The sequence below is a fragment of the Nanorana parkeri genome, unplaced genomic scaffold (genome assembly GCF_000935625.1).
Source record: "Nanorana parkeri isolate BGI_ZX_2015 unplaced genomic scaffold, ASM93562v1 scaffold2023, whole genome shotgun sequence".
NCBI classification, from domain to species: domain Eukaryota; kingdom Metazoa; phylum Chordata; class Amphibia; order Anura; family Dicroglossidae; genus Nanorana; species Nanorana parkeri.
In genome coordinates this window covers 217827-232741 of record NW_017308291.1, presented here as the reverse complement: position 1 = coordinate 232741, position 14915 = coordinate 217827, and the positions used below count along the sequence as shown (strand labels likewise).

General features: G+C 44.5%; 1 protein-coding gene across 1 annotated transcript; it reads left to right on the top strand.

Moving 5' to 3' along the window:
* The first annotated feature begins 4272 nt into the window (after window positions 1-4272).
* LOC108800436 (mothers against decapentaplegic homolog 3-like) lies at window positions 4273-13102 on the top strand. Its single transcript, XM_018572418.1, has 5 exons — window positions 4273-4388; window positions 5087-5271; window positions 8287-8424; window positions 10405-10549; window positions 12841-13102. The coding sequence occupies exons 1-5, from the start codon at window positions 4273-4275 to the stop codon at window positions 12962-12964; spliced, it is 708 nt and encodes a 235-aa protein (XP_018427920.1). The 3' UTR covers window positions 12965-13102.
* Window positions 13103-14915: the final 1813 nt, after the last annotated feature.

The following is a 14915-nucleotide window of genomic DNA, read 5'->3' as shown; positions in this document are numbered from 1 at the left end:
TTTATCAGGTCAACCCGTTCCCTCAGAGATAACTTCCATCTCTTCCAATTAGCCACCCTAGCATTGGCAATTGCCAGCCTGCCTTCCCAGTTTTTGAGGCCATAATCGCCAGGTCCAAATTCAATGCCACGTATCTTAATTTTTTATCTTAATTTTGTCCTGGGGCACTGGAAAGGCGTCCGGGAGATCAAACTCTTCACCTTCCTTTCCCATCCAGAAAACCTCACTCTTTTCCTGGTTGATTTTGGAGCCTGATGCTTCGGAGTACCGTGACACCAGAGAGACCACCTCCTCCGCTTCATCCGTCCCGGTGATAATCACAGATACATCATCCGCATAGGCCACAACCCTCAAAGGCGGCTCACGTGGAAGCCCCACTGGTACCCCACAAAACGTGCCGCTCTCCAGCCTTCTTATGAAGGGGTCGATCGCAAACACATACAGCAGGGGACTTCTCAAAGGGCTGTCCAACCCAACCATTTACAAGAGGGAAGCTTTCAGCCCCCTTGTACAAGACTTTTAACCAATCAACAAAACCACCCGGCAGACCGTACTTACTAAGGAGCGACCACAGGTACTCATGGTTGACACGATCAAAGGCCTTTGCCTGATCCAACGCCAGCAAATACTTTCCCCAGCCTGCAGCCCTGCACCGCTCCAGGGCCTCCTGGACAGCTAAAACCGCTGTGAAGGTGCTCCTACCCCGGATTGAACAGTGCTGCTGGCGAGAAAGCAAAGACTCTGCTACTGATGATAAGCGCCAAAAAAAAATCTTTGCAAGTTTCTTTCTATTGACATTTAGAAGGCTGATGGGGCGCCAGTTCTCAATCATCAAAGGATCTTTACCCTTTGACAGAAGAATCACAGCCGAGCTCCTCATGGAGGGGGGGAAGCACCCCCTCAGCAAGGCAACTATTAAAAACCTCCACCAAATGTGGGGCCAAGATAGACCTGAAGGCCTTGTAAAACTCAGCCGTCAAGCCATCCGGGCCGGGTGACTTTTTGACAGCTAGCTGTTCAATTGCTCTTGTCACCTTGACAACTGTGATCTCCTCTGTCAAATTCATCAAGAGAGCATCCTCATCCGTTAGACCTGGTGTAGAGTCCAAAAAGCTTTCCATCTTGTCCCGGTCAAGCTCTTTCCTCCCAAGAAGGTCAGCATAATAGGACCTTACGACCTCCAGGATCCCTGACCTGGACTTTGTCAAGGAGCCTGTACTATCCTTAAGGCCAATGCCCGTCTTAACAGCTATACCCCGTTTGCAGTTCTGATAAGGGTCAGGAGAGTGGTACTTCCCATAATCCTTCTCCAGAACCAAGGAGGCATGCCGGTCGTATTGACACTTCTTTGTCTCCGCCCCCTCCTGCAATAAAGACTGCTCACTGCTGCTCTCTCTCCTTGTGCAGGGTGACTGGTCATGTCTCCGCCCCCTCGTGTAATAAAGACCGCTCACTACTGTCAAGTCCAGTGGACATGATGCTATGAGTTATTGTAAATATGTTGTTAATCAGTGTTATTGGGGGTAGTAGGCACGTGACTTAACCTTCCATCAGAGGTGGCAAGATGAGGTAATCACAAGGGTAATTAATTCTAGGGATGCACCGATGCAAGCATCGGTATCGGCGGCGATACCGAGTATTTGCATGAGTACTCGTACTCATGCAAATACTCCGATACCTAAAACGAGTACCTGTAGAGCACCCGCCATCTCGAAGGACACGAAAACCACCGCACACAGGACCTTCATAGCGTCTAACCTCCAAGCAGAGGTTTTGCCTGTGATATTGCAACTTGCAGATGCAAAAATATGGATTCCAGCCAGGGATTCATAGCTGAGTGAATACATCATGCATAAATAAAATAACATTTTTTTCCATTGCTGAATAGTGATTATATCAAATAAAGATTAATTTATCTTTGACCATGCTGTATTAATATAACATGTGTCGGCTGTTAGTCGTGTGAATGAGGCCTTAAAGTGACATTAAACCCTCCAGATTTTTTAACATAAACCAATACTGTAATGTGTGCTTTACTGTAATCCATGGTAGTTTCCCTTCTCTTTGCTGATCTTCCTTTTTTAAATCCTTATCTTTTCTCTTGCTGGGGGAGAACTTCCCTTTGCAGCTGAGTGCCTCTTCCTGTAGTGCTGGCTCAGGTTGTGAACCTTCACAAAGACACCATGTATCCATTCCAGAGACAAGGCAGTCTGCTGCAAAATAGAAGTTCTCCCCAAGCATGAGACGAGAAAGATTTAAAAGGAAGAGCAGCAAAGAGAAGGGAAACAACCATGGATTACAGTAGGGCGCACATTACAGTATTGTTCTATGTTAAAAAATCTGAGGGTTTAATGTCACTTTAAGCTAAATTATGGTTTTCTACACAATTCCATCTGCTTCCATCCTATCCATACGCCATCTTGTGGCCTTTTTTCAAATGGCACGTTGAGATTTTACTAAAAATGTCACTTCATGGCATCAGCATCTTGTGGTGTATTGTGCCATTGCGCCAGACATGTTACATATCGCCATGAGCAATAATTTAAGGGCCATCAATCACTGTTAACACTAAACTGATGAGCAATAAAAGCTTTTAAAGCGTCGCCTATGGCCAATTTTGGCAATGGTTGTTTTTTGCAATTTTGCAGGCACGCACATGTTTGGGGTCTGTTTACCTGATGTGACCCCATCTTTTATATTTTACCAAAAAATTGGGGCGATAAATGTTTCAGAACATTTCATATGGGAAACAGGTTTTTCTTTCAAATTTTTCCGCATTTTTTCGTTATACAGTAAAAAAATAAAACCCATAGTGCTGATGAGATACCACCAAAAGAAAGCTCTATCTGTCCCCAAGAAATTGTATAAAATCATTTCAGTACAGCGTTGTATGACGGAATAAATGTCAGCCAAAGTACCGCAACGCTAAATACTGAAAAATGGGCGGCACAGGAAGGGGGTTTTACACCCCAGCCAAGCGCTTAAATAAAAAGTGGATAGTACTTTCCGCTTGTTCTAATAATCATAATTTTCTATTTTATGTTTTTTGTTTTTATTTAACCAAGGTGGAGTGCATTATATATTGTAGCCTTTCAGAGACCTCAGCAGAATGTCAGTGGTGTGGAACTATTTTAAAGTTAACGAGAACAATGTACGCATGGCAGAATGCAAACTTTGCCCTGCAAAAATATCCAGAGGCGGAACAAAGCTAAGTTCTTTCAATACCAGTAATCTGATAATTAAGCACAAAGCTGAATATGGCAAATTTGCTGCTAGCAATAGCACTCAGCAGCTAACACTGCATGAAACCTTTTCCAGAAGAGATAAAATGGCAAGAGAAAACCCGAGAGCTGTGAAAATAACCAAGGCGCTTAGACAATTTATTGTTCTGGATGATCAACCACTTTCATTAGTCGACAATATGGGTTTTTGTCGCTTTTCTCAATGTTTTGGAGCCAAGGTATGAGATTCCCAGTCGCCGGTACATTACAGATGTTATCTTGCCGCAGATACACAATGCAGTTAAGAAGCACATTTCCAGCATGTTGCAGGAGGAGATGAAGGCAATTAGCTTCACCACTGACATTTGGAGCAGTAGTGTGAGTCCACTGTCTCATCAGCCTAACAGCACAGAGGATAGATGGTGATTTCACTCTGCAGCAAGTGATGCTCCACGCAAAAAAATGTCAGGGCTCTCACACCGGTCAAGCAATAGCAATAATGATAGAAGAAATGCTTGAGACTTGGGCGATTCCCAAAAAGTCTGTTCACGTTGTGGTCCGCGACAGTGCCAAAAACATGATCAAAGGCATGGAAGATGCTGGACTTCCCAGTATTCCATGTGTGGCAATACACTAGCAGCTGGCTGTCTCTGAGGGCCTGCTATCACAGCGCAGCATTGCAGGAGCTGTTGGAGTCGGACGCAGAATAATCGGCCACTTCAAACATTCCAACTCGGCATATTCTCGGCTACAGGACATCCAGATCCAGCTCGGTCAGCCAGTTAAAAGGCTCCAACAAGACGTGCCGACTTGTTGGAACAGCACATTCTACATGTTGCAGTCTCTGAGCAGAAACGGGCCTTTGGAGTCTATGCATCAGAATATGAGCTCCCTGTTACTATTACCGCAAACCAGTGGAATCTAATGGAGAAGGTGCTGAACATTGTGGCTCCCTTTTTGAAGAGCTGACTCTTATCAAATGAGTTTGTCTAACGCTTTTGCCTTGGATGTTATTCCATCTGTCACTGAGGTACACAAAGTTCTATCGAACATGGCTGAGGAGGACCAAGGTGTCAAAACGATGAGGAGCACTTTACTTGCCGCTTTGCAGAGGCGCTTCACTGACTCAGAGCAAAACCCTGGCATGGCAACTTTACTTGATTCAAGGTAATGATGTTTAATTTTTAGCTATTAAATTCATTATAATTTAATAACATAATCTTTCATTTTCCCATAATGAAATAGAAAAGCTAAAATGTTAGGGAGTGGTTATCATTTTTAACTTTAATTGTTTTTATTTAAAAGTGCTCTGATTTGTCTATTTTTCTTAATGCACAGGAAGAACTGTATGCTTAAAGGAGAACTATGAGGTGAGTGCTTTTCACTCACCTCATAGTTCTAGCCGACCTGTGACAATGAGACTGTCACAGGTCGGCTCAGTAGATCGGGAGGTGAGCGAACACATAGCGGCGTTCGCTCACCTCTCGATCCTGTCACGGCTCTCTGCCGTGACAGGGGAGGGGCTGGATTCCACCCTCCCCGTTCCGCTCCACCAGTGATGACTGGCGGAACGGACGGGGGAGGGGGGCGGGTACAGCTGGCTCTGCCTATAGATAAGCAGAGCCAGCTGTCAGTTACGCAGCTGGACGGATCCCGGCACAATTGTCGGGATCCGCTTCAGCTGCGGCGTCTCAATATACCGCGAGCTACAGCTCGCGGTATACTGAGCCTAGGGTGACGGGAGGACGCTAGTTTGCGTCCTCCTGTTACCCTTAGGAGAACTATGGGGAAAAACCTTAACCTCATTGTTCTCCTTTTTTAATTTTATATCATTCATCAATGATGTTTTGCTTTGTTCTTTCTAGGTATAAGGAGCAATTATTTTCTAATACAGAGAATGTCAGGCATATGAAAGAAATGTTAATGCTCAAACTGCAGAAAAACTCTGAGGAAACCCCGACCTCTAAGATGCACAGGGAACCATCTGCCAAAAGACCTCGTAGTGACCAGCCAAGTACAAGTCTGGACAGTGTCTTTGCACAAATTGCTGGTGAATTTCCATCAACTTCTGGAACCAGTCCTCCCAACAGCTGCCAACATACAGCTGGACACATACCTGGGAGAGATCAGTGTTCCTCGTTCAGAGAAACCCCTCCAGTACTGGGCAGTTAATAAAGTGAGATTTTCAGCTCTGCATCACATGTCCTTACTGATAGCAGGAACAGACTTCTAGCTGACCATGCAGAGATGCTTCTGTTCCTTAAAAAAAACTTGCCACTGGCTTTAGAAAAATTACAGACGTTAATTCACTCATTAATTATAGGACTAGATTACACTTGATTGATGAGCTTTACCAATGCTCTCTTCACATTTCTCACTCCATAGATTTTAATGGGGTTGGAAATGTAATGAGTGTAATCTAGCCCATACTGTTGCTCCCTATGAGTACACAGTGAGTGCACTGCTATACTGTTATATATTGCTGTATTGCACCTTTTTGTTATTGTTTGTGTAATATTTAATTAACAAACATGTTATAAGAAATTTAATTGAGTTAATATAACCTTGTGACAATTTAAGCAAAGTAAACTTTTATCTTTTGACAGTCATGTCTTTTGAGTTACAGTTCTTCATAATATTAAGAAACTGACCTAAAATCATTATTTTGTATTGCTTTAGAAAAAATGTGACCTGTCCCTTTAAGAAAAAGTATCGTTAATTGGTATCGGCGAGTACGTGGAAAGTAGTATCGGTGCATCCCTAATTCATTCAGTGAGGGATGACTCAAATGCTGTAAAGTGTAAATTAGATTTATATAACACAAGTAGCATCTTAATGTTGTGTGGGGATTCCTTTTGGCATGGACCATTCTTTCACACCTCTCCTAGCCATGGAGGCACCCTCTCACAAACAAAAGAAGCACAAACCCAGCCTCCTTTTATTAAAAGCTCAGATATAAAAGATTAAATATGGACCCATGGATCCTTGCCACCAGCCCCCCCGGGATAGAATCAAGTGCTTCTGTAAGTAGGATTTCTATCAATTTTCTCCTTTTTTTTTATTTTTTTTATTTTGGATCTGTTTGTTTTGTGTAACTGTCTTGTATAACATCTAATTGTAAATATATGCACTGTGATTACTTTTCCTTCATAATACATCATTCATTTATTAAGCTCCTGCCTTTGTCTGGTATAAGAACCATATATGTTCCTGAGGAGGTTCTTTTAATAATGCCGTGCCTTATACACGTTCGGCTAAATTTAAGTGTGGGGTCTTTGTAAGTTATTCTTCTACCCTCCGGTAGAACCCCACCTTCTCAGAGGTTGGAGGGAGAAGAACCAGTCCACACAGAGTCTTTTTGTTGATTTTACTTGAAGGTAGAAACAGAACAAAGTATACGTTTCAGCCACCCCCGGGTGGGATGACGGCACAATTCTTGTTACTTGCATGGTGATACAATTTAGAGAGAAAGAGGTACATCAGCCCAGAGTCATGACTTACTTCTGCCATAGGCCCACTGGCAAATATCGTCAGTCTTCTAACACTTCACTATTCTCCGGAATCCCCTCCTTGTCAGTCCTAGCACGGTGGGTTTCCCCCTGTGGGGAAACTAGGAAATCTTTGTAGCTCTACATAGTCCTAGGCCTGGTCCTGTCCTTCCCATGGACCAGCCTATATTCAAGAAAACAGTCCCCCTCCGGAGACTCTGCAAACAGTCCTAGACTCCTGCTCTCCTGTACTCTCTGCCTGTCTCCCCTCTCGGGCGCCCCCTATAAATCAACTCTCCTGGGACACAGAGTCTTCCCAGGCCAGAGCTGCATCTATCTCCAGGGCCCCATGGGGGCATCTAGTGGCCGTTGGCCATACTGCACCTACCTACCTACATACTTTTCAGAGGTCCGATATTGTTCTATGTACAATCCTTGTTTTATTGATTGCATGTAATATTCTAATTTTCTGAGATTGTGGATTTGGGGTTTTCATGAGATGTAAGCCATAATCATCACAATTATGACAAATCATGGCTTGAACTATCTTGCTTTGCATGTAATGAGTCTATCTCATATATTAGTTTCACCTTTTAAAAAAATAAATGAACTTTTGCACGATCTTCTAATTATTCGAGTTTCACCTGTGTGTCTGACTAGCTGTGTTATGTAGACCATTGCATTTTACTTGTGCATGGTGGTAGCATCGTCTAGGCAACATTTACTATTGCTATTTACTAGCTCAACAGTAACTGTTTTATGTATAGATTTGGCTTTTGACCACTTTAAGTCCACGTGATGAGTTGGCTCCGAGGTATTTAGGAAAAGGGATCTGCTTGGTCACTGCTGAATGCCTTTATGTTGGCTTCCTTCTCCTCCATGGTTAAAGAGACCCTGTCACAAGACATTACTTTTATATTTGAAACAGTTGCAATAGTAGTATATGATGTGCATGCGTATTTGTCATTCTGTTCTTTTAAAATGTTTGCAAAGGTTCTCCTTAATCCAGGTCGTGGTATAGCTATAGTCACATTCAACTGGACCGCGTTCTGTAATGTTGATGTTTTGTAGCTTACCCAAGCCATATCTTCAGCTTTTTAGGGATCCGTCATTGTGCTGGCACCATATGCTGCTGCTGCACCCCTCCCATGCCACTGCAGTGTGTACACTCTTCCTGCTCAGTCTCCTATGCTGTCACAGGAGACAGAAGACTGAGCAGGGAGCATGCAAACACCGCAGTGACAAGGGTGGGGAGAGCAGCAGCAGCTAAGGCCAGCACACAGGGATCTGACACTCCTGGAACTTGTCATTTGTGAAGCGCAAGTTGGCAAAAATGTGAGTACAGATCATTCACCACTACTGAGCGTTTTAAAGAAAATTTTATATCTGGGGACAGGGTCTCTTTTAAAAAAAACAACAAATTTTAAGAAAACAAAAGTAAACATTTAATTTAAGGGGCACTCATGTCTCATGTTTTGTAGAGCATTAACAGTTTTCTAGAGGTAGCACAGCAGCAGCTTTTTCCTTTCTTCTTTAACCGAAATCTCAGGTGCAAAAATTGTGTTGTGTTCACGCAGGAAGAGGAGTTCGGTTGTATTACATTGGTGGAGAAGTATTTGCAGAGTGCCTCAGCGATAGTGCGATTTTTGTCCAGAGTCCAAACTGTAATCAGCGGTATGGATGGCATCCAGCGACTGTGTGTAAGATTCCTCCAGGTGAGCTTTTATTCTGCTGCTTCTTTTTCTGCCCTAGGACATCCCCTTGGCATTACTCGGTCATATGAGAATTCTGCTGTATGACTTTAACCCTTTCCCATCCACATTCTGGATATTTAGCCTTCCTCAGCATGATTCCCCTCCCTGAGGATACATTTAATAAACATCTCCCATTTAAGAAATAGCTGAGTGTTTCCATGTTTGCGGGCTCTCAATCCTGGCCGTCACTGACATTGGAGGTCCTCACTAATGATTGGGAACCAGTCAGTGGTTCTTGAACTTGTGATTGCTGTCAGTTATTTACAGAATAAGCTTTCTGCCTGCAGAGGACACAGATGCCATTGAAGCCAAGAGGTGTAATTTTAATATGTTACTGTGCTTGTTAGATACAAGTACAGTATTAAATAGGCAGAACAGGATTTTTTTTGTAAGTGTACTTATCCTCCGGGTACCCCAGTTGCACCCTTTTTTTTTTTCTTTCATTTTACTTGTACTATAACCTGAGTGTAACACTCGGCTCTCCCCGTTCTGAACCCCGAGGAATCGTTTTGTTGCTGCATTTTCATTTGTTGCCGTGAGTTTTTGATGCATTTTATTCCATGGGAGATCAATTTGTTGAAAACTACACCAAAAAGGCAGCGGGCAGTATTGTTTTTTTTGTTCATCACACTTGGATCCCAACTGTTCCTCAAACATAACTGCAAACATTGATACTTAACCTTGTCCTTAACCTAACCTTCCTTTATAGTCCTTTCAATTAATCCTTCATCTTTACATGACTGTATAGTCTTTCCAATGATTTTTTTTTTTTTTTAGATATTCAGCTGTAGACAATGATGTGGGCTAATATTTAAAATTCAACTTCAAACACAGTACACAGACACAGTACCACATAAATGCTTAGTACACAAGCTGAGGTCTATGGGCATAGATGAAATGTTATGTCTAGGAAATGGCCTGGTGGGCCAGATTCGGCTCCTGGGCCTTGAGTTTGTCACATGTGGTCTAAGGTCATGAGTGGCGTGCCCCAGGGTTCTGTGCTAGGCCCCATGCTATTCAACCTGTTTATTAACGATATCGGGAAGGGCGTGAATAGCCAGGTTTCTGTGTTTGCTGATGATGCTAAAATCTGGAGGGTCATAGACGTGGAATTAGACATTATAACACTACAGGAGGACCTGGATAAAATAGGGGAATGGGCAACTATATGGCAGATGAGGTTTAATGTTGATAAATGTAAAGTAATGCAATTTCGGGTTAAAAACAGGCAAGAGGAATACACATTAATGGGAACTCCACTAGGGAGGTCAGAAATGGAAAAAGATTTGGGGGTCATAGAAGACCACAGATTGAACAATAGCTTGCAATGCCGGGCTGCAGCAAACAAAGCGAGCAAAGTAACGTCTTGTATTAAAAAGGAATGTCCTGTAGAGACAAAGTGATCATTTTGGCACTTTATAGATCGCTGGTTCGGCCTCATCTAGAGTATGCGGTTCAGTCTTGGTCACCAATCCACAGAAAGGATGTCCTTGAGCTGGGAAGAGTCCAGAGAAGGGCAACTAAACTCATTAAGGGGATGGAGGACCAAAGCTATGAGACAAGGTTACTTGCCATCTCCCTTCTGCAGAAATCCACACCAGTTAGGCTCTGGTGTCTGATGGTGTTAAAGCTTACCAATGTGACCGTGTTCGGGCCTGGTGATTGGATGTTCAGTTTCTAAGCACAGTAGTTACTTTGTCCTGGCACCGTGCTCTTACTGCCAGGTTTGGTCACTGGGCTGCACATATGTTAGTCCTTGTATAATACAGAGAAACATTGATGGAAGATAGAACAATGTTTTATAGCAGAAGAGGCATGCATTGTCTCCTGCCATAACCGCCTACCTGCTAACTGTTTTTGCTATGTAATTTTAGTCCTGTTTTAATTATGTAAAATTTTGTCTTACTCTGAAAGTTTCTGTATGTCGGCTCTTAATGACAGGCTGTAACCTGACGATCTTCAATAATCAAGAGTTTGCTGCCCTCCTTGCTCAGTCAGTAAACCAGGGATTTGAAGCAGTTTACCAATTAACCAGAATGTGCACCATCAGAATGAGCTTTGTGAAAGGCTGGGGTGCCGAATACAGGTACTCTTTACTTGTGCAGCTCTCTACCTTGCTTCTCTCTCTCTCTCTCTCTCTCATGCCCTCTTTCTTCCTCCACCTTGGTAAGACCCATGCAATTTTGCTGCATATTAAGGTTAAAAGGCTTCAGGTGAAACATTACTTTCTTTTTTTTTTAATACCGTTGACCCTGATGGAGGCAAAACCAAAAATCCTAGCTGCCAGTTTTACCCACCCCTACAATAACTATGAGAACAATGTCCGATTACTGCAGAGAAATGCAGAAGATTTGCTGTTGGATAGTTGCTTGTATGTTCTTAAGAGAACTATGGGGTAACCTTTTTCCCCCATAGTTCTCTTCAGGGTCACGGGAGGACATATACTAACCTCTTCCCGTGACCCAAAACTCAGTAGCCCGCTATATACGCTGCAGCTCGGACGGATCTCAACAATACTGTCAAGATCCACCCTGTTAGATGATTGACAGTGCGCTTTGCCTATCTAGAGGCAGCTGTGCTCGCCCCCTCCCTGTTCTTTCCTCCAGTCAGCGCTGGAGGATCAGAGAGGGGAGGGGGGGAATCCCTATGGGGGGCAATGACTGACGGTCACCGCTTTCTGCAGGGAGATGATCGGGAAGTCAGCAATCGGCGGTGTCTGTTTGCTGATTTCCCAAACAATGGAGCCGACCTGTGACAGCTTCTTTGTCACAGGTTGGCTTGAATTATGGGGATGAGTGTTTTTCACTCACCCCATAATTCTCCTTTTAAAGAGGCACTGTCTCATTCATGGCAAAGTGGTAGCGTCTGCTGCTGGAGGGCAGGAGTTATCACTCCACTTTTGTGTATGAGCTTACCCCTGTGAATGAACGCCACCCTCCTCGCCACCAATACTTAATGTGACTGACTGTGTTCAGGCCTGGCAAATTGGTTAAAGGAGAACTATGGGGTTAGGGCTTTTCCCCATAGTTCTCCAAAGGGTTACGGGAGGACACAAACTAGCGTCCTCCCGTCACCCTAATCTCAGTATACCGCGAGGTGCAGCTCGCGGTATACCAAGACGCCGCAGCTGACACAGATCGCAACAATTCTGTCTGGATTCGCCGAGCTGTGTGAGTGACAGCTGCCTCTGCCTATCTAGAGGCAGAGCCAGCTGTACCCGCCCCCTCCGTTCCACCAGTCAGCGCTGGAGGATCGGACAGGGGAGGGGGGAATCCAGTCACTCCCCGTCACAGCTCACCTGCGGGGATAGATCGAGAAGTGAGCGAGCAGCGGTATGTGTTCGCTCACTTCCCGATCTACTGAGCCGACCTGTGACACTTTCATTGTCACAGGTCGGCTCAGATTATGAGGCTGAGTGAAAAGCACTCGCCTCATAATTCTCCTTAAAATCCATGCCACGTGCCGCCCCCCCATACTTATAGACGCACTAACTTGCAGCTCTGGCAGGGAAGGGGCTTTCAGAAGGCACAGTCACTCTGCTCAGAGTGGGCAAACTGACAAGGATGTCTTTATCAGGGGAGGTTAGTAACACCTACTGTTTGCTATTGGGCTTAACGCTTTAAGAATATTATCAGGGTTATTCACAAAAGGGTGAAGAGTTTGGAGAAGGCAGGAGAAGTGAACAATCTAGGACAGTGGTTCTCAACCCTTCTAGGGCTGGGACCCCTTGGTAACATTTGCCAAGTTGTGGTGACCCCCAACGGAGCGCTGGACTCCAGAATTAGTAAGGCGCTGGACTTGGGACTAAAAATAGAAGCACACTCCCAAGAATATAAGCCCTCCCCAGCCCCTGCTTGCCTGCTTTGTCTCCATGCAGCCTTCTCAGCCCCCGCACTGCTTTGACACCCGCCTCCTGCAGAGCTCACATTGTATGGGAGGCAGGAGGACAGCAGCGGCTGTGAATAGAAAAGTCCTGCTGTACACACTCCCCGGCCACTAGATGTCGCTGCAGCGGCCAGGGAGTGTGTATAGCGGCACTTTTATATTCAAAGCCGTTGCTGTCCTCCCGCTGACTGACACTGCTGCGCTAGGAGGAGGCAGAGGAGCCTCCCACCTAGCGCAGCAGAAGTGGATGCTGCGACCCACAGGTTGAGAACCGCTGATCTAGGACAACATAGCTGAACTGGAAAGTGAGCTGAATTGGAGAATTTTTCCAAATCAACAATTTTGGCCGAGATTGTTCCCTTCTCCTGCCTTCTCCAAACCCTTCACCCTTCTGTGAATAGCTGTGTATGTTTTTTTCACTTCTCCTGCAGCATTGACATTTCTGCTGTTTTTGTGTTCCCCTGTCTGAGCATTTCTCTCCTGTCTTTTCAGGCGGCAGACAGTCACAAGCACTCCATGTTGGATTGAGCTTCATCTAAACAGACCTTTACAATGGCTGGACAAAGTGTTGACTCAAATGGGCTCTCCTTCAGTCCGCTGCTCCAGCATGTCCTAATGGGGCTTCTATCTTTATTTTTTAACCCCCTTGTACGACCTGTGGGTTCAATACGAAGTCTTGGCAACAGACTTAATTCAGCTCGTCTGTCCATTAGTATTTGTGTGTGGTCCCCAGGAACTGTTTACAAATCCAAAATAAAAAATACTGAGAAACAGCACTTGAGGTCCCATCAGCTTAAAGCACCTTGTTGGATAACGTTTTCTGATACCGTAGAGGAAAGTGCAGTGTGAAGTCACTCCTTACTTTGGGAAGGGATGTTTTAAAGGACCTTTAATGTATTATTGGGCATATATTGGAGTGTATGAGCAGTCCTCTTATGTGCCATGTATAGTTACTACATTTTTATTTTTTTTTGCTGTTCTACATTTTTAGATACCGATTAGGGTGTGTCTGCTTCTTTTATTTTAGTCCCTGTGACACTACATTTTGCACCCTATAAAAGTATCTTTCCGGCTGTCTGCATTTAGGGACAGGTGGGGTCAAAGGTTGTGTAGACAAGGGTACTCTGACCTAAAAAAGTGTACATCTTACTAACAAACTTGTTCTGTAGCTGTCTGTTCTTTTTATAAACGTGAGAGTGGCAGGATTTCCTTTCATCCCTCTTTTCTCTCCCTATCTCCCTCTCTTTTCCCCCCTTCTCCCTGGGCTGCATTGACTACATTAGTAATGTACTTTGTAAGTACAGCTAGTGACCTTTGTTGGCTTTCAGAACAAACTTTGTGGCCAGTGTTAGGTTGAATAATCACTAGGCTAAGTTGCGGAAAGTGATTACGCGCCTGTATAGCGTATCGTTACCCCCATCCTGCCGCCGGCCATGTTTGAGGAGTTTCTTCTTTGGGGGGAACAAGTGGAATGTTCCACTCGCCCCGGTTGTGCCCACCACGTAAAAAAATTGAAGGCTTCCTGAAAACATGCCCTGCTGTGGGTCATTGAAGATCTGGAGTTGAGGATGCTTGCTGTAGTACATAGATGCAATCCCGAGACTTTTCAGTGGTAAGCAGAAAGCCGAACCGTAAAAAAACAGCGTAATTGGCAAAAGCATTTAACATTTGTGAACTAGTTTTACCAGTAGTTCGGTGTATTGGTAGAACTCGTGAACTTGACATAAGCTTTGTGCGTGTTGCATTTGCCGAATATGTGAATACACTAATAAAAGGTTTAATTCTCACTTGGTGTCGGTGTGATTTTTCTAAGCCCTGGGTGTGGTTTAGTCACCCTCTTGTTGATTTGTATGTACTGCTTGTACAATTAAGTCAAGCTACAGTTGTTGCGTAGTTGTGTACTTTAGTTTGCTTATTACCCCCAAAAACACTTTAGTGAAGTACCCAGGGGATATGTACCATGTCCTGTCATTCAACCTTCCCCTCCACTGCTCCTTTTTCAGTAGAATAAAAGGTAAGGGAAATTTTTTACAATGGGGGCAAATTTCTAAGGGGGGAAATTTAATCTTAACTTCCTGTTGCATCATTGGGACCGAGTGTACAAATATTTCCCATTGTTATATAGATGGCAAGCAATAACCTGGTAGGGGTTTTGACTAGGGATGCACTGATACAGGTATTTCGGTATCGAGTACCGGTATTTTTTTTACAGTACTCGACAATACCAAGTACCGGAAGTCCCATTCCAGAAGCCAGGCGATGTGTAATGACTCGCCACCCGGCTTCCCGATTAGCAGAGAAGCCGTCCCCATTCTTCTCGTCACTAGGTGACGAGAAAGCATGGAGCCTGCTTTCTGGCCAATCAGGAAGCCGGGCGCTGTGTAGTGACGAGGCACCCGGCCTCCTGATTGGCCGGGAAGCCGTCTCCATGTGCCCTCGTTATGAGGTAACGAGGGAGCATGAAGCCGGCTTCCCGGCCAATCAGGAAGCTGGGCAGCGTGTAATGACGCGCTGCTCGGCTTCCTGATACCAGAAGTATCGGGCCAGGCATCGGAGCATTTGGACGA

What these genes read in the sequence shown, in the direction of transcription:
- LOC108800436 (XM_018572418.1), top strand. Translation starts at nt 4,273, where the DNA reads ATGGCTGAGGAGGACCAAGGTGTCAAAACGATGAGGAGCACTTTACTT. An exon ending in TGTCTTTGCACAAATTGCTG is followed by an intron (nt 5,272 to 8,286) that starts GTGAATTTCCAT and finishes GTGTTCACGCAG; the next exon opens with GAAGAGGAGTTCGGTTGTAT. An exon ending in TGTGTGTAAGATTCCTCCAG is followed by an intron (nt 8,425 to 10,404) that starts GTGAGCTTTTAT and finishes TCTTAATGACAG; the next exon opens with GCTGTAACCTGACGATCTTC.